At 54.3% G+C, this 22,949-nt stretch overlaps 1 protein-coding gene across 1 annotated transcript; it reads left to right on the top strand.

Annotated features, from left to right (window-relative positions):
- The first annotated feature begins 946 nt into the window (after nucleotides 1-946).
- On the top strand, nucleotides 947-21,329 carry TMEM132E (transmembrane protein 132E). Its single transcript, XM_085240836.1, has 9 exons — nucleotides 947-1,064; nucleotides 9,928-10,834; nucleotides 11,048-11,188; nucleotides 13,268-13,460; nucleotides 13,753-13,896; nucleotides 16,465-16,670; nucleotides 17,260-17,539; nucleotides 17,619-17,810; nucleotides 18,434-21,329. Exons 1-9 carry the CDS (start codon nucleotides 992-994, stop codon nucleotides 19,457-19,459), a joined length of 3,162 nt encoding a protein of 1,053 aa, XP_085096962.1. The 5' UTR covers nucleotides 947-991; the 3' UTR covers nucleotides 19,460-21,329.
- Nucleotides 21,330-22,949: the final 1,620 nt, after the last annotated feature.

Below are 22,949 nucleotides of genomic sequence, written 5' to 3'. Positions count from 1 at the left end.
CACGGGGGCCGGGAGGGGGGAGAAGTGCAGAGCCCCCCCAAACTGCTGCACGACTCCCGCTCCCCTCTGTATTATTTTTCTTTACGAGCGGGGCACTCCTTCCTCTTTAACCTGGAGGGGAGGTGGGGGACAGTGGAGACCCCTCCATCTGCACGCCCATGGCCGGGTCTCCCCGCTCCCAGCCCCGACCCCCCCGGCTCCGCTGCCCCCAAACTTTGCCTTCGGATGCGGGGACTCCGGCACCGCTGATTAATTGATTGCATCTGCCTCGGATTAATTATTCACCCTCTTGTTTTTCAGTATTTTTCTTCTTCTTCTTTTTTTTTTTTTTAATTATCCTTATTATCGCTTTTTTTTTCTTTTTTTTTTTTTTCTTTCTTTTTTTTCTCTTGTTTTACTCGCGGTGGGAGCGCTTTAATTCCGATTTTCTTTTTGGAAGGCTGAGATTTGGACATCTTATCTATCTATATTATTTTTATTGTGCACTGGGGGGGCCGGCGGCTCGCTAGCCCTGCAGCATCATCCTTCACCGGCACAGCTTTGATTTGCTTTGATTTTTTCTTCGGGGGAGGGGGTCCACGTGCTCTTCTCCCCCCTGGATCCTGAAGAGGAAGAAGAGGAGGAAGAAGAGGAGGAAGAAGGGGGGGGGGACCCACCCCCGGCTCGGAGCCCCCCGCAGGCGCTGGGGGGGCTGCGGCAGGCAGGGGTGGGGGGGCCAGGGATGGGGTGCTCTGTGCTCTGAGCTGAGGGGGGGACGCCGAGTGCCCCCCCTTTTCCCCCCCCACCCCCAATCCCACCCTTGGCTGCTGCCGCCGGTTCGCACGTGGTTGGATTTAGGGGATTTCTGCGGGTTTTTTGGTGCTCGCTTTGGATTTTTAATTATTATTATTTTTTTTTTTAAGCGGGGGGGGTAGAAGGGGGGCTCAGGGCCTGGCTGCCCCCCGCCCTCCTATCGCTTTTCCCCCCCCCGCCCCCACCCCAACACCTCAACATGGGCTCTCCGGAGAAGATGCTCCCCGGGCCGGCCGCTCTGCTCTGCTGCCTCTGCTCGCTGCTGCTGCTCGGTGAGTGCTGCCGGCTCGGTGCGGAGGGGGGGCGATCACCAGTCTGTGTGTACGTTCGTGTGTCTGCGTCCCCGAGGGGGATTTCTCTCCTCTCTGCCCCCTCCATCCCAGCAGTCGCTGCCCCTCTGTGCCCCCTGCATTCCGCAGCCCCCACCTTCCCTACACCCTGTGCCCCCCACCTCCATCCCCCCCCCGAGGAAATGGGTGAAGATTAAGACTTTATTCCCGGCTTAATAAAATGACAGATTGCTTCTGAGCACTGCTAATGGGCTGTTTGCTGGGGGGGGGGGGGGGAAAGGGGGGGAGGGTTGGGACGGGGGCAAAGGGGATACATCTCCCAGCCCCCACCATCCCCCCCTATCCATTACATCCCTGATGCAGAGCGGGGTACCCCCCCCTCTCTCCCCCCTCTCCCCCCCCCCTTGGCCAAGGGATGCTTTGCACCCTGCACCAAGTTGGGTGCTGAGAGTCACTGCTGTGCCATCATATAGGGTGGGGGTACAGCGATGGGGTGCAGCCTCCTCTCTCCCTCTGATTCGTGCATTTCAGGATGGGGGTTCCCAGCTGCTTCTTTTGTGGGGGGGCACTGCCTGTTCTCACTTTCCCTGAGTTGCATTCAAATCACAGCCCTTACCCCATGCTTTGACCGCTGGTGACATCCTGGCCTGCCCTGGTGACAGCCCTGGGGATAGGGGAACCTGCTTCTGGGGATGGGGGGGTTGGGGGGCACTTTATTAGGGTGTGGCTCTTTTGGGGTGGTTTTCCTGTAGAAACAACTCCTGCAAATGCACCAGGCAAAGCTGCAGAAAGCGGGGAGATGCTGGAAATTGAGGGTGCCATGGATACCCCGTTTTGTGGGCACTAAGTGTCCCTAAAGGATGCACTGCTGCAGCTGTGAGGTGTCTGGATCGTGTCCCAGCATCCCATGGACAGAGCACTCGGGGCTTTTCTGAGCATCTGCAGCCCCTGAGGCTCCTGGGGAGCAAAAATAATAATTAGGGAGGGGGGACACTGAGAGTGCTGCAGGGAGCAGGCAGGGATTGTTTTTTTCCTTCAGCCCCCCCAAAGGCTCCCAGGGCAGCTCTAGCAGCACAGCTTTGCCTTGCTGACCCAACAACTTCACCCAGAGCCTTTGGGTGCTGCTCCCCCCCCAGCACCCCAAAAGCAGGTGCAGAGCTCTGGCTCTCTGCTTTAGGGGCAACAACAGGTATGGGATGGGCAGCCAGTGGGGAAACGTGCTTGTCCTCCCTCTTGGATTTGCCTTTATGAGATGCAGACGTCTGGGTCTGGCTTCCCCACGGCACCACAGGCTGCTGTCAGCCCCGCTGGCAAAGGAATGCTCTGTGATGGGAAATCTCCTGTGCTCACATTTCCCGTGCCCATACGATGCAGCCCCTTCTCCCCATCCCCTGCTGGGGGTCCCTGAGCCCCCTGTTGTTCCGCAGACCAGCGCGGTGGGCACACATTGCCCCTTGGTGGCCCTAAGGGACCAAGGGAACCCCGAGCCAGGACTGCCATTTAGGGTGCTAGAATTCCTGCAAGGACCAGCCAACAGTTAGGGCTCATTTTGTGGCCTTTCCTGGACAAATAAAGGTCTTGTGGGGAGCCAGAAAGTGTCTGAAGGCTCCTCGTTCCCCCAGCCTTCCTTGTGGGATGCTTGGGATGGCCACTGGGGTCAGCGCACAGCCACGCAGAGCCCTTCTCTCTTGGTGAAGGATTTATTTTTTATTCCCTTTACAATGATTATTTCTTGTTATTTTTAATACCTCAGTGGCAGCTTCACCCCTTGGTGCTCCCTTCCATTTCGGGAGCCATGCTTGACCGTGCTCCCCCAACCAGCAGCTGCCAGAATGGGGATTTTGGCATCCCACATCCCAGATCGGAGCGGCCCTGGGGCTGCATGAGGGTTTTCCAGAGGGACGGAGCCAGCGTCTCAAAGCCAGAGGAGCCCTTTGGGGTTGCGGCACGACAGGGATTCACCTGGCGTTGTGCTTGTGCTGGGGGTTTGGGTTTGGATTCCATGTGCTCTCCCTGCTGCTCAGCCAGCCCCATTCCTGCTGTGTGCCTCAGTTTCTCCTCTCACTGGGCATTGGGCATGGAGATGTGGTGTTCAGTGGGGGGAGCGTGTGCCTCCATCCCGTTGGCAATAGGGTTGGGGCCGTGCTGATCTCCCTGCATCTCCAACCCCATAATTCCCAATGTGACCGAATCCCATGCATGGGGCTGGTGGTGGAGGATGTGCCCCAACCCCAGGAGGGCACACACTGCCTCCCGTCCCCATATGGGCTCGGAGCATCCCCACCTTCGGGATATTTCAGACCAGCAGGTGGAGATATGCCATAACTCGCTGTTGAAATGGGGAAAACGCAGCCGGCGTTTGCTCACTGAATGGGTCCTGGGTGCAATCCCTGAGCACACCCAGCACAGCCCAGAGCAGGCAGAGAACAGCAGGATCACGGTGCCCCTGTTCGTTGGAGGGATCTGGCCCCCGAGCAGGGCTGAACCAGGTAGAAAGTAGTCACCCCAGGCCCAATCCCAGGCTTTGGTTCCAGGCTGCCCTTGTGTGACCCCAGCTGCTCCCTATCACCTTTTCTTCCCCTTGAATTCGGGCTTGAAATGTTGCCTGCTGTTTGACAGCCCAGCAACAAGTGGGGCCTTTTTAACTGGGTATGGGAGCAGTGTGCTTAAAGATGCTCCAGGTGCCTTGATACTGTGCATCGGTCTGTGTGCATGTGCCTGGTTGCCCCAGTGATTTGGGACCTAAGTTCTACAGAACAGAGGCAGGGCATAGGGCAGCAGCAATCCCACAGCTGCGCATTGCTCAGTGCTTCTAGAAACCTGGCTCTGTGGTTCAGTTCAGTGATCTAATTCCCCAGCTGCTGGAGTCCCTCTTCTCCCATCTTCTCCCTAAAAAAACCCAACCCCTCTCCAGCAGAGCATCTCCTGACATTTGAATGGGCACAGAGCAGCCACCTGCCAGTCCCCTGCCCCATGGCTATGAAACGTGGCCTTGTCCTGAGTAATGCAGTGAGATGGAATAGGGTTTGGTGTGACACAACCTGAATTTTGCAAGCGCATCACCCCAAAGGAATGGCAGGAGGAACCAGCGTGCTCCCCTTCCATCCAGTGCTCATCATGGCTGCTGCATGAGCATCCCATCCCATCCGTCTGGAAAAGGTCACTCTCTCTAATCTAATTGGCATCCTCTATTATTAAATACAGGGCTTTGCTAATGAGCTGCCCTCTGGGAAGGAGGAGGTAGTGGTTTCTTCCATGGGGGGACCGCGCGGCGCCAGGGCTGGGTGCCTTTGGGACGGGTGTGCAGCAGGGAGCACAGTGCCAATAGGGCACTGCTGTGGGAGGAGGCAGCTCCCGGTGCTTCCTGCCATAGGAAGAGCTGCTCGAGCTCAGTTTCCCTGTGAACTGGGGTCCTCCAGACGAATTCTATGGTGGCCCAGGATGTGCGCTGCTAGGAGAGGCACACACCCAAGTGTGGGGATTTGTTGGCCGTTGCCTCTCCCCCAAAACACCCCGGTATAGATGCTCTCGCTGTGCCCTGCTTTCCCAGGCCGCTGCCCCACTTGTTGCTGCCCAGGTTGATAACCCACGTCTCGCTGTGCTCTGTCCCAGGAGGATGCTGCAATCACAGCAGTTTGCTTTTCCACCCTGATGAAGCCACCGTCTCCCGCTGGGCAGCGTTTTCCCTTTGCTGCTGTGCAGTATTTGCCGTGCTTGATTTTTTAATCTCTCTGCCTGAGCTCTCAGGTGCTTTTGCATCCCAGTCCTGTAAGTTACTGCAGCAGGTTCTGCTCTCTTCCTTGCAGGACCGACAAAACTTCAGCATTTGGGATAGTCCCAAATGTGCTCTCCAGATTTCTTTCTCATGCTGGACCTCATCCCTCTTGCAGTTTTTGCCCCATCCCCCTGCTCTGCTGCATTCTGTAGCCCCTGGGCGTTCCTGTGGGTTCAGGCACTCCCTCATCCTTTTTATTTTTTTTATATTTTTTTTCCCCACAATCTTTTAATTCATTTCTTCATTTTTCCTCCTCCTCCGCAAAGGCCCTCTCCTTCCCGGCCCCCGACCTGTCCCCTGGTGTGATTTGTGGAAATTGCTCTAAAGTAGCTGCTGCGTAAAAGCCTTGCCTGCTCCCAGGATTTATAGCAGGCTGTGCCTGTGCGCGCCACATCCCATTTAGGCCATATTTATTTATTCCTTTGGGTTTTTTCCCCCTTCCTTTTGATTAGTTTCCTGGGGGAAATGCAGGGCTCAGCAGTGCAGCCTCGGGCACCGGGTGTCTGTCCTGCTGTCATTGCCTTGTGTTGCTTCTTGCCACTGTGCTGGGCTAGAGCTGGAAGGGCTGCTGCACTGTCAGCCACAATGTTCTTACTGGGGGATGGGGGTGGGAGGAGGATTTCCAAGGATGCCCCAGGCAACAGCATCTCCATCCTTCCCCTCTGGAACCCTAAAAAAAGGGAGAGTCAACCAGCACCCGCACAATCCTATATTAGACAGTGAAGAATCCACCACTGCCACCGATAGGAAGACTCAATTCAGTTTTCCCATTCATTACCCACTCAATCCCTCCCCTGGGCTGTAGGAGATCACCCCTCTGGGATGAGTGCTGTGCTCCTTCTTACCATGGGGCTTCTCAACCCCATCACCGCTACGGGACAGAGTTGGGGACCAGGTTGGCCAAGGGATTTGTGTCCCCTGTCCCTGCAGCCTCCCGTTGGCCATCTCACTGCTGTGCGCCGGGGGAGGTGCCTGTACATTTGTAACAATTATTCACTTAATTGATTCCAATTAGCTAACGCTGGAGATGGAAGCTCGCACCGCGCCGGGGATCTTGTTGTCTTTCATGTCGCTGAAAACAATTTCCAAGGCTCTGGCTGATGGGAAGCATTTTCTGAGTCCCTCATGAGAGCTGGGCTTCCTATTTCAGCTCCCATTTCATTGCTGGGAGGATTTTCCCAATCTATGCTGTACTATGGTGCAAAACAGGGGTCCTGCTGCCCTGTGACCCCTCAAAATCCAAACTAGACAGGGATGGGAATGGGGTACGTGAGGCTGTGGCCAATTGTAGTGCTGCCAGGGCTGAATTGTTGAGGCTTGGATGGAGGTGGAAGCCTCCATTTGCCATTTTTATTGGTTTGGGGTTTTTTTTGTGCTGTTTGGAGGTGCACACCCTGCTTGGATAAAAGCATAGTGTGATGGGGTCAGTGCTCTGATGTGAGGATGGATAGGGGATGTCTGGTACCAGGATGGATGAGGAGGTGGATGAAATATCTTTCCAACCTTAATGATTTGATGGGTGTGAGATTCATCTGGAGCTGGGTCTGCCTCTGATTGGAACATCCAGATGTTGGGACATCCCTGGTGTTTGTTGCTCCTATGCATCCTTTGTGGTTGGCCCTAATGGCCATGGAGGCAAAGAGTGGACTGTGGGTGCTGACACCCCCACAGACTTCGGGTTTGAAGCTCCAAAGCTTGGACTGGATGCTGCTGGCGTTGAGGTGGGACATCTGTGGTGGTGGCCTTATGGTGGGACTGTCCTTTTGGAACCTTAGCAGTGAGCTGGAAGTGATAGCTGCACCATGGGGGCTGGGCTGCACAGGGTCTCAGGGCCCATCTTCAGGGTCTTTGACCACTAATTAAACCCCATCAGCTTTTTTGTCCCCCTGGGTGACCAGGAACTCCAAGAAGTGCCAGCAGAGCTTCAAACCAGCACAAAGCCATCTGCTAGGAGCTTTGATCGCAGTGTCAACCCCTGTCCTTGCATCGTGGAGCTGGGCTGTGTTGGAACAGACTGGGCCACAGCCCCCAGCAACAGCCCTATTTTATTTTCCAGTATTTTTTTTTATCTGCTTTTCCCCTGTTAAGTGGGGATATATGTGCTGGGAGCCCCCTGTCATATCCCACAGGATAAGCTGGGATCAAGTTCCCCCCTGGAGTGTGGCTAAAGCGATCCCTATGGCAAACAGCTGGGGCTGGAGCTAAGCTGAAGCTCAGTGCAGGATATCAGTGCTGGATAAAGGGGAAGTGGAAGAGGAGGAGGAGGAGGAGGTGGAGGAGGAGGAGGAGGAGAAGGCTCTTCAGCCCTGGGACAGTTGCTGGGAGCAGGGATGGAGGGGTTGAGGAGCCCCAACTACATTCAGTCTAACCATCAGCCTTCCTTCCCATGTGTCCATCTGTCTGACCCCAGCAGTGATGATGTAGTTGGGTTGTTCTATAGGGTTGGGGGATTCTTTCAGCACTGGAGACCCCCAGAAGCAACGATCTCCCCTGGCCTGGGGGGCTCTTGTTGACTTCAGTGCATGGTCGTGGGTGCTGCTACATTGTGTCCTGCACTGCTGTCCCCATGTGCCCCCACTGCCAGCCCCGTGGCCCATCTGGCTGCATGGCTGCAGTGGCGTGGGGCACATCTGGCCAGGCAGATGTGGCTGCTCGAGGGGGGGTCGTCTCCAGTTGTGTGTTTCTGCCTCCCTCTCTGCCCTCTCTCCTCGCTGTGGCTCACAATCTACCCTGGTTTGCCACGGAGGGAGCTGGGAAGGATCTGGGTGTCCTGTCCTGCTATGGGGTTGGGGGGTCCTCAGTCAATGGGGCCCAGGCATCCCCTGAGCTGGCCAGAGCTGCTTTTTGCTCGTGGTGCTGAGCTGTGAGGGTTGAAGGACCATATGGTCCTTCCTGTGCCAGCCTAATAAAATCAGGAATGCAGGTCAGGCACTGCAAATCCTGTTAACTGCAGCGGGCCGGTGCGGAGCAGAGTCAGTGGCCAGGGCTTAACCCATCTGTTTCCCTAAACTGAGCCAGGGGTGATGGCAGAGGAACCATGCTTCCTCCTGGGGGCTGCTGGGTTGGGGCAGACTGCCTGGGCTGGGGTCCCCTGAGCTGCTGGGCTTTCCTTCCTTCCTCTCTCTCTCTCTCTCTCTCCCTTCTACCTATCTTCCTTTCCTTCCATCTGCTCTTCCTTCCACCCTTCCTACTTTCCTTCCACCCTTTTTCCATCCTTTCCATCCATTCTCCATTCTTCCCCCTGGTTCCATTATCCCTCTCCACCCATGCCTGTTTGTCTTGACCCCACGTCCTTCCTCACCCCATGCTCTATCCCCCTTTGATGCAGAGGATGTAGGAAAAAAAGCTCTGGGCTGCTATTAGCCCTGGGCTGGATGTGGCTGTCTGGACCCTGCCCTGTAAGATGAGTTTATGGCCAAGGAGTGGAGACACCCACCACGTCCCCCCTCCTAGCGACAGATTATAGCATCATTTAAATGCATTTTGTCTGTGGAAGGAAATAGCATCTCAGGGTGCAACAACAACAGTCCTCCTGTGTTGCACTAATCATGACCACAGCGTTAATCTGCAGCCCGGCTCGTCCCCCACGGCACTGGGATCTGTGCCACACTGCTGTCCCATCAGCATTGTCACCCATGTCCCCTGGTGCTGGGGGAGTCCCCTGAGGGGAGCAGGCCTTTGGGTGGATTTCCTTTGTGGAATGATTTAAGTATTCTCCAAACACTGGTGATTTTTAAGGGATAACAGTTACAGTTTCAGCAATTCAGCGTTTTGCCTGGCTCCCCATGCCTCATTCATTCTTGCAGGCATTTGTGTGGTTATCCCGATGCAACTGTGATTTGGGGATCTTTCCACAACTCTGCTTTTCAGCAAACAGTCTCATGACTTGGAAAAAAAAATAATGGGGAAGAGCAGGAGCAGCTGTGGCTGCATAGGGCAGGGCTGTGCTGCAACCGACGTGGTGGCATCACCAGTGGTGCCACCGCTGTGTCCCCAGCATGGTGCCTGATCCTGAGGATGGGACAAGCTGCATCCTGGGTGACAGAGCTGGAGATGCCATTGGTGCCCCTATCAAGTGCTAATCCTGTTAAGAGCCTTCCTAAGCCCTTAACCCCTGCAGCAATTAGATTCAGGCTGAGTTACTGGGTCTCTCCTCACTGAGCCATATGCCACAGGAACCAGTGTGCCAATTGCCCCAGCATTTTGGGACCAATGTCCCCTCTTCTGCATCACCAGGGGAAAGTGAGGCAGAGTTTCAAGCAGCAGCAATCCCACAGCTATAAGGGTGCAACTACATTGATGCTCCAGCTGGTAGAACCCTGCCTGGGTATCCATGCTCCCTCCCGTGTCTCTAGGTAGAAAATAGGGGTAGGAGCGATAGATTTGGCAGCCCCCCAGAGCAATATCCCATTGGAAGCCCCCATCCAGCTGCTGTTCTGAGTGCTGAGCTGTCACATCAGAGCCTTTCACCACCCATAATTTGGGTGCCACTGGTGGAGGCTGGAGTCGCTGGGGAATGGCTGCAATCAGTGCCAGGGCTGCTTGCTGTGCGACGGGGAGCTGCAGGGAGGGGAAGCATCCTGGGAATTGCTGGCAGATGCAGATGAGAAGACCTTGAGATGTCTTCCTTGAGATGTCTGCAGTGAGGGGCTGCGGCACAAGGGCTGGTGGGTACTGAATGGGAGATGCAAATGCTGCTCAAGGAGCCAGGCTTAGTGCATCCAGCCAGCTGTGGCTTTGAGGCAGGATCTGTCGCACAGGCTCCATCAGCATGTCGGCAAAGGGTTGTTGGAAAGGAGGATTCAGCCTTTTTTTGCCCTATTCCTGCACATCCTGACCCAAATTTAAGCAGGCCCTTGACATCCTGGATGCTCCATCCCACACCAAGGGCTGGAGATCTCACTGGGAAGTGCAGAGATCACTGAGGTTCTGGGGTGGGTAACAGGAGTGAATCTCATCTCAACTTCTGCTGCCCTTGCTGGATACTCTGGGGCTGCAGCACCTCATACTTGCTCTGAGAGCTCACAGTTGGATGTCCCACAGTAACCATCCTCTCCATCCCATTCACAGCCCAGGCCAAGGGGCCAGCCCCCAGCCCTGAGCCCTCTGAGCCCCCTGGTGCCGCGATGCTGCCCGTGAGCTACCGCCTATCCAACACCCGCTTGGCCTTCTTCCTCAAGGAGGTGGGGGCCAGCCCCCCGGCCAACAGCAGCACCCCTCTGCAACGATCCGAGCCCTTCGTCGTCTTCCAGACCAAGGAGCTGCCCGTGCTCAATGTCACCCTGGGACCCTTTAGCACAGGGTTGGTGCTGCCCAAGGAGCACCTGCAGCCTTCCAGCACCCTGGAAGTCCCCAACCGCCTCACAGTCAACTGGAAGGTGCGCGCCTTCATCATCCAACCCCGGTTGGTGGCCAACCAGCCTGTGGTCCAAGTGCTCTTCTACGTGGCCGGTCGGGATTGGGATGATTTCGACGTCACCGATCGGTTGCCCTGCGTCAGGCTTCACGCCTTCCGCGATGCCCGCGAGATCAAGAGTTCGTGCCGGCTGCGGGGCAGCCTGGCCACCTGCCTGGTGCAGGCTGAGCTGCCTCACGCCTGGTTCCGGCCCGCCGCTGTGCCACTGGGTCGCAGGAAGGGCCCTGAAGGCATGGAGGTGCCAGGTGAGAGCCAACAAGTCGAGCTCTACTACACTCTTCACACCCCCGATGGGGCCGGGCAGTGCCTTGGGGACACATCGGCATCATCCCCTCGTCGAGGGAGTGGAGGGGCAAGGACTGAGGGTCCCACACAGCACCCACTGTTGCGCATCGGTAGTGTCAGCCTCCTGCAGCCTCCCCCTGCACAGCCCATGCAGGAGCATCGGTTGGATGGCAATGTCTTCATCCGCCTGCCTGACCGGCCTCTGAAGCCGGGTGAGGTGCTGAGCATCCTGCTCTACCTGATGTCCAACTCCACGGTGGAGCACTTCACCCTCAGGTAAGGTCCTGATCCCATGACCCATGTCCATTGGCAAGGGTCGGTTGTTTTGGCTGGGTTGGGTGGAGCAGTGACATCTTCACTATGGATGATGTCTCTGAGATTCAAGAGGAATTGGGGGTGACAAGTCCCTCTGTACACAAGGCAGAGGGGTGAAGATGTCTGGGGGTGTACAGGGGTATGGGATCCTGCCCTGATCATGGCTCTCTGCAGGGTGAAGGCCAAGAAAGGTGTCAACCTGCTCAGCACCAAGTCGAGGAGTGGGCAGTGGCTGGTGAGCTCAGAGCTGCTGACAGGTGGCAAACACTCCACGGCCACCGTTGACGTGGCCAAGGTGGAAGGCACTGGGCCCAGGTAACTATAAACCCATCCCCACCATACCCACTTGTATAATGAACAAATGTACAGATGTTATAATTATGAGATATACCAGAGAGTTTGGCTAAGCAGTCATTATACCAAAACAGAATAGATAGAATGCTTACCCATATCCTGGGCTCACTATGAAACTTCAGAGGAGGGGGTCTCCAGAAGAGATCCTTCCTCACTGGTAGTCAGCTCTTAAATGGGTCTAGGAGAGGTGCAGCCAGACTTCTTCCCTTCCGGCAGCACAGGTGAATTGCCTTCACCTGTGCTCCCAGGGCTGACACCTTGCTCACCTCAGGTGGTCAATCAGAGGTTCAGGCTGTGATTCAGCAGTTCCATACACCACTAAATCATGTCTGTCACTTCCATATCTCCACTGGTCTTGAACGCTGGTGTGGAGTGCAGGGTGGTTGGGTATGATCTACTCCATGGCCAACACCAAGCTGGGGCTCAAGCAATGTGCTCCTCTGTCACAGCAACATTTTGCTGCTGCATCCCCATTTCTCAGCTGGTATTTATCCAGTTGTTTCAGATTCTGGTGGGTGCATACGGAGGGCTTTGGGGTGGTATTGTGAAGGCATGAAGGATCCTCCAGTTTGAGGTGGAAGTATTTTAATTTTGTAAAAGTTGTAATATCATGGATGGTAGCAGCTCTTTATTGGTTGCTCTGAATGGAGAATCCTTTGGGAAGGAAGGGGAGCACTCCCCAGATAAGGTCTCTCTGGTCTCCAGGGTCATGGATGAGTATTGGATGGGGAGCATGAACCTAAATACCACCTGGGCTGGACAGAGCTTTTCTGTTCTGCTGGGCACAAAAGTGATGCCCATTCCTCATGGTCCAGGCTTGGGTGATGAAAGGCTTGAGTTGGCCAAGGAGAATCTAGGGGATAGAGTTGAGAAGGATCAGAAGGACAAAGTTGAGTTAAAACCCAGAGGCTGCTCTGGGAAGGGGAAATGTGGGACTGGCCCTTGAGCACAGGGGGACTGTTGGGGCTCCTTGAACTTCAGGGGCAGGGTCTGGACTGCACCGGGTCAAAGTCACCAGCAGGGAGAACTGTGACACGCTGGATTGTTCCCAGGTGGTGACATCTCCATCACCTGGTGTCTTTGGGAGCAGGGAGGGAAATGCCTGCAGGAGCTGGGTTAGAGCAAACTGATGCTCTCAAGCTGTGCTGGAAGATGTCAAATGCAGCTGTAGCAGAGACATTAGAGCCCGTGGCTGACACTGGTATATCCCCATGGCCACAAGCCATCCTGCCCACTGCAGGAATAGCCCTGTGGCACCCAGGAGCCATGCACTGCAGGCATAGAGGGCTCCATCTCCCCTCTCCTTCCCCAGCCCCCCCTCTGCCTCTGCTGCCGACTCAAATCAGCCTTGAAAGGTTAGAGACGGGAGATGAATTTAAAGTGATTACAATCACCTTTTAGACAAACAACTTGATCAAATATTAACGTAATGGAAATGATGAATGACTCAAATCTGTTTTGCCCTCTGGGCCATGTAAGCACACACATTTTGCCTCAGGGGCAGTGGGGATTGGAGGGAACCTGGCACACCCAGAGCTTTGGGCTGATAATGACCAATACTGGCAATTTTGCACTCCAGCATCTGCATCTCAAGTCATTCCCCAAATCCAGGCAGCTTTGCTCTGCCAGAGATGCTCAGGAGGATGCAGAAGACATTGGTCTTTGTTGTGCTGCTACAAGGAATCCCTTTCACTCATTATATATTTATAAGTGAGAAACTGCATCCAGCATCCCCAGATTGATGGGACCTTCTCGATGGCTGCTGCATGCCGAGATGAGAGCAGGACTATTTCAGCACTCCTCACCACGCTCCATTCTCCTGCTCCAAGGAGGCTTTTGCAGGATCTACAGGGAAAATGCCTTCCCTTTGTGTGGGCTTTCATAGGAGCAGCTGTGTTTGGGCTGAGCATCGTGGTGGTGACCGCTCTGGTCCCTTCATCATGCAGGGGCACCCCTGAGGAGGAATCCACTGGAGATGCTCTGCATCAGGGACCATCCATAGCACCCAACTCACTGCATCCTCCTCTGGTCCCCTGCCAGGGATGGAGAATCCTCCTCTGAGATCATGCAGCTGGATTTCGAGATGGAGAACTTCACCAGCCAGTCGGTGACACGCCGCATCATGTGGCACATCGACTACCGGGGCCGTAACCCCCCGCCTGACCTGGAAAAGGTGGTGACAGAGCTGACGGTCATCCAGAGGGACATCCGGGCCATTGTGCCCCTGGCCATGGTAAGAGGCCTTGAACTTGCTCCTGCCTTCTTGTTTGATAGTGGGGATGGTTTATTGTCCCTCGAGGATTTTGCAGGGAGAGATGGATGTGGATGTGGTCTACTGTGTCTCACTAGCCCATCTGCCCCATATCCCCTTCTGCAGAATCCATATATCCATGCATCCCATTGTAGCTGTACAGGGCTGAAGCAGGAGAAGCAGGAGAGGAACCAGGCAGAATTTGGCCCCAGGGCTGGAGCAGGAGAGCAGGCTGTCCTCCAATGACTGTCTCCTTTGCACCTTTTCTCCCCAGGACACGGAAATCATCAACACAGCCATCCTGACGGGCCGAACAGTGGCCATTCCTGTGAAGGTCATTGCAATTGAGTTGAGTGGTGTTATCGTGGATGTCTCAGCCATGGTGGAGTGCAAATCCAACAATGAAGACATCATCAAGGTGGGTACAGGAGGGATAACTCCCATCTCCCGCTCCAGGAGGACATCCCTGCTGAGCCTCTCTGGTGTTTCAATCTTTCAATCCCTCTGTGCCTGTCTGCGGAGGGAAGGACGATGCACTTTGTCACTGTCCCCACTGAAGGCCATTAGATGCTGTGGTGCTGTGCACACTGGCAGCAGGCAGCAGCAATAACTATGGGTTATCGCACTACTTAGCACTGATAAGGTAAAATACTGTCGCCTTGAAATGTGAACCACACGTTTTCATCAGTGGCTTCACCTGCGCCTCTGGGTGACATTCATCTCCTGTGTGGGATTTAATGCTGGGCTGAGCTGGGAGGGTCAAGCAAAGCACTGGGGACAATGGGACACAGGAAATTGGGGCTGCGTGGGGTTGGGGCTGCTCCACTGAGCACAAAACACGTGCAGGCTCCCATGACGATTATGGCCCACGCATCCCTCAGCTGACTCGGCAGTATCAGCCCTCAAACCCAGCCACGGGTGTCTATTTTTTCATCACCATACCCATTCAACCATATATATTCTTCTATCATTCTATGTATCCATCCAGCCGCCTGCCTGCACTGTTCCATCACCATACCCATCCATCCATCCGCCTACCCACCCCTAGACATCGCGCCTTCTCCCAGCCCCGTCGGTGTTGGGATGTGCTCTCTCCATGTGTCCCTGGGAGCTGTTAGCCCTGTGGGAGCTGGTGTCACAACCTGTTTACCCAAGTTCTCCAACAAAACTCCGATCTGTGCAATTTACAGCGCCTGCTCTAATTTATGGAGGCCGGTCCTCCGCAACGTGATAAAACACTGGAGCAATAATACACTTCAGGATGGACTCCAAGACACTTAAACTGTTTAATGTGCTGCCTTTCGACTCATAAATCTATTTACACGCTGTCCCCAGACCTGGGGGGAGCAGACACATACACACAAGCGGGGATGAATAATACATAAAGCAGCCCTCCAGCCCTGTGTGCTCTCCTCCCGCTCGCCATCCGCGGCCCCACGCAATTCCTTGCTGAGTTATTTTGTGTTTGTGCTGGTGATGTGTTTCCGAGGGAGCTCTCAGTTTCCTGCTGAGATTGGGCACTATGATTACGGTGTCAGGGCTATAAAGCTGTTACATAAATCAGCTTACATGGTGAGATCCACTGTCTGTTACTGTAAATAATTTAGCAATAAGGAGGGACGAGGAGCAGGAAAAGGCTGCTTCTCTCCATGCTGTGTGTGGTATAGTGGTGATGGTCGCATGGAGGGAGTGCATCTTGGATGTGGAGGGCATGGTGGCTGGAGACTGATGATCTTTAGGTCTTCCAACTCTTCCACAGTCATTCTGTGATTCTATGACATGGCAGTGAAGGTGCTGCAGCCACCCATGAAGACTGGTGACAGAGTGTGGGTGTGAAATGCCACCCTCATCTCCTCTGTGTGTGGGCACACAGGCATGTGTTGATGGTGGGGCTAGATGATCTCTGTTGTCTTTCCAACCTTAGTGATTCTATGACACGGGCCATCTCCTCATCTCTGCCCACCCAGGGTCACGTGGTGACCTCAGGCACCATGCATATGCTGAGGGATATGCATGGAGAGATGATGTCTTCCTTTGATCCCATGCTTGAGGCCATGCCAAGGGAGGAGCTCTGCACAGGAGCAGAGCTGTCGGTGCCTTGGCTCTCAGCCCAGGCAGACCTCAGCCTCGCTTCCCAGTGCCTTGCTGCAAATCCGGGAAGTATCTCCCAACAAGTGTACACTTCATTTAAAAGCTAATCTGCAGTCACTCCATCATCAGGACAGGGCTGATGTGCTGCTATTTTTTGTTGTCGTATCTCCCCCCCTTCCTCCCCATTCCAACCAACAGAAAAACAAGTGGCCCCCAGAACAAGATGCTGGGGGGATTTATTAGGTAAGGTAATGCAGGCAGCATCCCATCATATTTATTGTGATAAATGGCTCAATATCCAGAGATGGAGGATTTACCCAAGAGCTCATCTTTATTCAAATGCTGCCCTGCCAGAGCTGAGATTGTCTTTTCAGACAGCTCTGGTACAAGGACAAGGAGCAAACCCCATGAGCTGGGCTCAGGGAAAGCTGCAGACGTGGAGTGGGAGTCCCCAGCCCAGTGCCTCCTTCCTGCTGGCTGGGAAGGAGAAGGTGGTGTTGGCTCTGCTGCACTGAGCCAAGCAATGCCGTGGTGGCATCCTCTTAGCTCCTTAATTGCCTTGGATCGGTTGGTAGTAAGTGGCCCCCACAGGAAGTATTTGTTTTATAGCAAATTTAACTAATGACATTTGCATAAATGGGAATTAAAAGAGGAAGAGAGAGAGGAGGTGAATGCGAGGATTCAGATGGACTCTGGGAAGCTTTTTCTGGAGTCAGCATGAAGTATGTGGATGGGGATGGAGGTGGGCATGGGGCTGCATTCCCTTTCATGGCAGGCACTGGTGGGTACCTACAGTGGCTGGCCACTGCTTGCTGCCTGCTCTCCCTAGCCGTAGGTGGGGGATACCTGGAGACAGATGTCAGATTACGCCCTCCCCATTTTCCCCTCTCCCCAGGTCTCCAGCAGCTGTGACTACGTCTTTGTCAGTGGGAAGGAATCGCGGGGCTCCATGAGTGCCCGGGTCACCTTCACCTACGAGCACCTCTCTGCCCCGCTGGAGATGACAGTGTGGGTGCCCAAACTGCCGCTGCACATCGAGCTCTCAGACTCACGGCTGAGCCAAGTGAAGGGCTGGAGGGTGCCCATCCTGCCGGACAGGAGGTGGGTGCTGGGGGCACAGTGTTTGGGGAACGCCAGGGCAAGGGAGGCAATGACAGGCTGGGAGAAGTCCACAGGACCCCAAGATACGGGGCATAAGATGTGCTGTAGAAGACAAGGTGAAGGTGGCAGAATTCCAGTGGCTGTGTTCAACTTCTTAATGAGGGGGGTTTCAAAAACAATGGAACCAGACTTTTCTGCAGTGAAAACGTGGATGCAGGTTGCATTTCTGGATGGAAAGAGAAAATTGCACAATGAGAATTGTTGAACACCGGGACCAGTGAGGAACATTAATCCATGTCAACAGTCAAAATTCCTGTGGATAAGGCCAGGAGCTGCCAAACTCCAAAATTAATGCTGCTTTGAGATCTAGAGATCTTCAGATGTCCCTCCCAACTTGAGATATCTTGTCCTTTCAGCTGATTAGAGGGTGGAGATTTTGTCTACCCCATTTTCATGTGCTGCTAAAGTCCTCAGAGACCTCATGAACAACAGACAATTTTAGGCCAGGCTCCACCATGCTTTTCCCCTGCTTTGGAACACCCTGCACTTCTCCATGCCCTGCCACCTGTCTCTTGTCCCTGTCCCACAGGTCAGTGCGGGACAGCGAGCACGAGGAGGATGAAGAGGAGCGGAAGCAGAGCCGGGGCTGTGCCCTGCAGTACCAGCATGCCACACTGCAGGTCTTCACCCAGTTCCACACCACAGCGGCAGAGGGCACGGGGCAGGTGGTCACCATGCTGGGACCCGACTGGCTGGTGGAGGTTACCGACCTGGTCAGTGACTTCATGCGTGTGGATGACCCGCGGGTGGCCCACCTGGTGGACAGCTTCACACTGGCTGGCAGAGAGCCGGGCACCACGCTCTTTAAGGTACCCCTGGTTAACTTTCCCCTTTCCATCCACTTGGCTTGAAGTTGGTGGGTGGTGACGGTCCCCTCATCCCCTGCAGGTCGTGTCCCCGCTCATGGAGGCAGTGCTGGGTGAGACACTGGTGACGGTGGCGGAGGAGAAGGTCAGCATCACAGACCTGAAGGCCCAGGTGGTCTCCAGCCTCTCACTGTCCCTCCACCCCAGCCCTGGAAATAGCCACACCATCATTGCTCGCACGGCTGCCCAGCAGACCCTCAGCTTCCTCAAGCAGGTGAGGTCTGGGCTTTGGGGGACTTGAGGTGGGATGGAGTTCCATCTAAAAAGTCCTCTTCCCACCTCAAAGTAACCCAGAAATCTTCATGTCAGTGTCCACATGGGCAGAGGTCTGAGTTTGTATAGAGTTTGTAGCTCTGGCAGCCCTGATTCATGCCTTGGGGCCTGAGATTTGGGGTTTTGTGGAAGTTCTGCTTATCCTGTGGAGCTGAGATTTTGCAGTGAACCTCATCTGTAGAGGTCCTGCTTGTCTTGTGGCCACTACCTGGGAGACTTGGAGCTCTGTCCCCTGAACCTTTCCTCCACACCAACCCCTGGGGATCAATGGGGAAGGAGTTGAACATCAGGACAATCTGATACCAGGCCAGAAAGTGGTCTGCACCTTGTTCCAAACCCTCAACAGGCCCTGTGTTTGGCAACTGTAGGGAAAACTGAGGGAAGAATAGGCAAAAGAGAAAAGCTAGGTGGTGGTTGGGAGGAATAAAACAAATCAATAGGCAGATAGGTAGAGGATGAATTGTATGGGGGAAGGATGCGAAGGAAGAGGGATAGATGGGGAGATGGAGGTGCAGGTGGGACTGGCATTGTGCTGGGCAACCGGTGCCTGTGTTGGTTCTGCAGGAAGCGCTCCTGAGCCTGTGGATTTCCTACAGCGACGGCACCACAGCCCCTCTTTCCCTCTACGATCCCAAGGACTACAACCTGGTGGTGAGCAGCCTGGATGAGAAGGTGGTGACAGTGACCCACGACCAAGCCTTCCCCTTGGTGGTGGCGGAGAGCGAGGGTGTGGGGGAATTGCTGCGGGCCGAGCTGGTCATCTGCGAGAGCTGCCAGAAAACCAAGCGTAAGAGCGTGCTCTTCACAGCCCTGGCCAGTGTGCGGGTCCATTTTGGCTCCGAGGAGGACCCTACCTATGACTATGACCACGTTCCCAGCAGACCAGGGCTGGAGACGGGGTCAAGCACCACTCTGCGGGCAGAGGTGGAGAGAAAAGCGGAGCCGAGCGAGGACAGTAGGATGCCCAGTGCATCTCACCCCACAGAGGACTTCCCCACCATCCCCACTGGCTTTGTCCAAGTGACCCGGGGGCTGACGGACCTGGAGATAGGCATGTATGCCCTTCTGGGCGTCTTCTGTCTGGCCATCTTGGTTTTCCTCATAAACTGCATTGTCTTTGTGCTGAAATACCGGCACAAACGCATCCCACCCGAAGGTCAGACCAACATGGACCACTCCCACCACTGGGTCTTCCTGGGCAATGGGCAACCCTTGCGGGCTCACAATGACCTCTCCCCACAGCCTGAGAGCCCCGGGAACCCCCTGGAAAATGTGCAGACCTGCTGCCATGCAGACCACCACAGCAGTGGGAGCTCACAGACCAGTGTGCAAAGCCAGGTCCATGGTCGTGGGGACGGTTCCTCGGGGGGTTCCACACGGGATCAGAGTGAGGACCCCCTCAACTCACCCACTTCCAAACGGAAGCGGGTGAAGTTCACCACCTTCGCCACGCTGCCCACTGATGAGCTGGCTTACAACTCCATCCCCATCGCCGATGAGGAGGACTTGGAGTGGGTCTGCCAGGACATGGGGCTGCAAGACCCCGAAGAGCTTCACAACTACATCCGCAGAATCAAAGAGATCGCTTAACGCAGGGGCAGAGGGGATGGGGTGGGAGGGAGGGGGCTGCCACGCCGTGCCACACCATGCCATGTCACGCCACACCGGCTGCTTCCTGGGGCCTGAGACCCACGTTGGGCTCTCTCACAGGTTCCCTTTTGCACATCTCACATCCTCCTCACCCCATGTGGAGTCACCTCTGGGGGCTGTTTTTCTTTTCTTGCCCTTTGCCGTCTGCTTGTCCCCAGGGTGGGGGCACCAAACCTGCAGTGAGCAGGATCCACGAGGGATGCAAGCTGTGGGCTGGAGATGGATGGGGATGGATCTTGTGAGCGTGCAATGGTGAATGGGGTGAGATGATGCTGCAGGTCCTGCGGTGCACAGATTGGAGGAGGGGAGACATCCTACCAGCCCGCTGCAGAGAGGTGGTGGGTGGGGGTTCCCAAAAGCCATCCACTGTACATGGGGGTTGCACAATTGCTGCACCTGGTTGCACAGTTTTGGAGGTGAGCGCTGGTGTGGGGATTTGCCATCCTATGGCAGTTGGGTTGTGTGGGGAAAAAGTGGGGGCAAAACCTGCATCCCCACCTCAAGCTCACCGCCTGCTTCGTGTGGGGTGGTGACATTAATGTTTGCCATCACAGCATCCCTTGGGGACAGCCTCTGCCCCAGGGCTGCTGTTTCCTGCCCTCCCAGCACCAGGCGGGGAGATGCTGTTGGGTCTTCGCATTGCCCACCCAGCTCCCTGCCTGGTGGGGATTCCCATGCCCATTTCCCCCAGTCCCAGCCCACTGCGGACTCCCACAGCCAGGCTCAGCCTCCGTGGTGCCTTCTGACTGCCATAATCTCCCTGGCCACCCCGCTCCCAGCCCCGAAGTCCCCCCTCCATTGCAGAGCATCCTCAGACAGGCTGACTCCAGGAGGACCACCTGGGTACCAGCGGTTGGGGTCCTACATGTGGGCACCCAGCAATGCCCAGCGGAGGGGGAGGCGGCAGCTGGCAGCGGATTATTTCTGGATCGGAAGTTACCCACCACTGTGTCTATTTTTTTTTTTTTTTTCTTAAATAAAAGACTAGAAAAACTAAAAAAAAAACTAAAAAAAAAAACAACAAAAAAAAGCAACCAACACAACCACAAAGGAAATGAAAAGCCAAAACCAAAATGCGCCATCCTGGGGGCATCGCTTGGCTTTGACACCCATCGGAATAGCAAGTGCTTTGGGGTCAAAGCTGTGGATTTGGGACCACCCCTCAAAAATCCTCCCCACCTCAAAAGCCCCATCAAAGAAGTGATGGCACAGCCAGGACCTGCGCCTCAGTTTCCCTGGAGCGCCGTGCAGTGTCTTGAAAAGCTCTTTAAGGAGTTTATCATTCTGAGACTGTGGAAATTTCTCCCCTGAGCAGCCTTAAAGCTTTCCTGATAGCTCTATGCTGGTTTTAAATATACATATCCTTCTATAGAGAGATATATATGAGGAAATTAAGATGTGCTCAAAGACCAGGTGGGTGATGCGTTCCTGTTTTACTGTGCCCTGTTATCGGAGGGACCCAGGTCTGGCTGCTTGATAGCGATTCCAAGCAGTAAAATTAATACAGCCAAATTCTTGCCTGGAGCCGCCAAGCCTCCTCGTCAAATTAACATATATGAATATTTGTTTAAAATTAAAAAAAAAAAAAAAAAAAGGAAAAAGGGAGAGGGGAGAAGTGAGAAAACTGTTTAATAACATGCGCCCGATTCCTGCATTGTGAGGTGGAGGTGGGCAGAAGAGAACAGAAGAGCTCTGCCCCACCTCCTCCTCCCACTGGCGTTTTCTCCTGCCCTGGTGGGGATGGTGACAGCCCTGCTCACGGCATCTTTTCAATGAAGAGAGCGAAATCTAGGTAGGTAAAGCTATTTACTGAGACATAAATATGTATGTATTTATACATTATAAATACATATGTATATATACATGCATATACAATGTGTGTCTATCTTTATATATATATATATATATATATATATATATATATATATATATACACACACATATATAACTATGCATGTGTGCATTCCCTTAGTGGATTGATGCCAAGGGCTTTACTTAGGTGCAGTGGTGCAGGAATGCATATACATAATGTGCACACCCACGTGAACACCGGTTCTCCAGAATTCCCTTTGGGCAGTGGGAGCATAAGGGGAGCAGCTCACCACAAAGGTGTTTGGGTCCTAATACCCTTGCAGGAAACATGCCAGGGAGGCACCAGTTGAAATCCTGAGGTCAAAACCCAGGTTTTGGCATGGATGTGATGATAGGGTTGCATGGCACCCAGCGCTCAGCCGGTCCCAAAGCAGCACTTTTCCTGCTTACTGCTTCAGCACCCGTAAATACAGCAACTGAACGGCCCTCCGATGGCCAAATCTCTTTGAAGAAGAAAAGAAAATAGGGGAAAATAATTAAACAGACGCCTCTCTCTCAGCTCCCCTCCCGCTCTGCCCTCTGTTTATTCTCTTGCTTTTTGGTGTTCCGCTATCTGCTCCCAGCAGGCAGGCACACATTTGCATTTTAATGTAGAGCAGAGAGGCTGCATGCAGCTCTGGGGAGGCAGAGCCAGACCCCCCACCCCTGCAGACCCCCACCTTTCCGGGAGCCAAATATCCCCTTTAAATTATGTGCTATGAAAATAATTAAACCACTTAACGCACCCAGCCCCTAAGCCATTAAGAGAGGAAGAAAACAGGAATTTTCCCCGCTTCTCTGCATGGAGCTCAGACTCTGCAGCACCTGGGGGTCCCACCACTGCTCCTCCTCCAGCTGTCTGCTCTCCTTCCACACCTGTTGACTTTATGTAGGTTTGCACAGCACCTGGGATAATGACTTTGGTAATTGCACAGTTATTTCTGGGGTGTCTTCACTCCATTTTTGCCTGGCTCAGCAAGGAATGGGAAAACCCATAAGGTCTCAATATATTAGGGCTCCTGCTCTGCTCTGGGATGATTTTCCCCTACTACCAGCCTTGGGGCTGCCAAAATCTGCCCCTGGCAAAGGCAGAAGGAGAGAGTTGTAGCATTCAGTCAGATGTGATGGCTCTGCTGGGAAGAGTTCAGCATGCCCAGAGTGCCTGGAAGCTCTGAGGCAGTCACCGTTGGGTTTTAGCCAAGAGAAAGCCAGAAATACCTGCAGGGCAGAGCTCCTGGTCAAGGTCCTTGCTATGGTATTTTCATGTGTTTTCCAGGGATTTACTGACCCTTTCCAGGATTTTGCTGTCACTTACCATCAATTCCAGGCCCTCCAGCTGTCTTCCAAACAATTGGCTGCAGACACTGGATAACAGCATAAGCAAATTGCTAGATGGTTTATGCTGGGAAACACCGAGGCATCTGGGCCATGGGAAACATCATTAATAACTGGAAAAGGAAGTTTGGGTCTGCAGGGAGTCCTGTGATGCTGCAGATCTGTGCCCAGCACCCAGCGCTGCATTTCCAGCCCCAGCAGCCTCTGGAGTCTCAGTCTTCCCATCCTTTCCAACAGCATCACC

The sequence above is a fragment of the Meleagris gallopavo genome, chromosome 21 (genome assembly GCF_905368555.1).
Source record: "Meleagris gallopavo chromosome 21, MGAL_WU_HG_1.1, whole genome shotgun sequence".
In the NCBI taxonomy this organism is placed as follows: Eukaryota; Metazoa; Chordata; class Aves; order Galliformes; family Phasianidae; genus Meleagris; species Meleagris gallopavo.
Note: the sequence above shows the minus strand (reverse complement) of the source record. Positions and strands in the feature narration are given on the sequence as shown.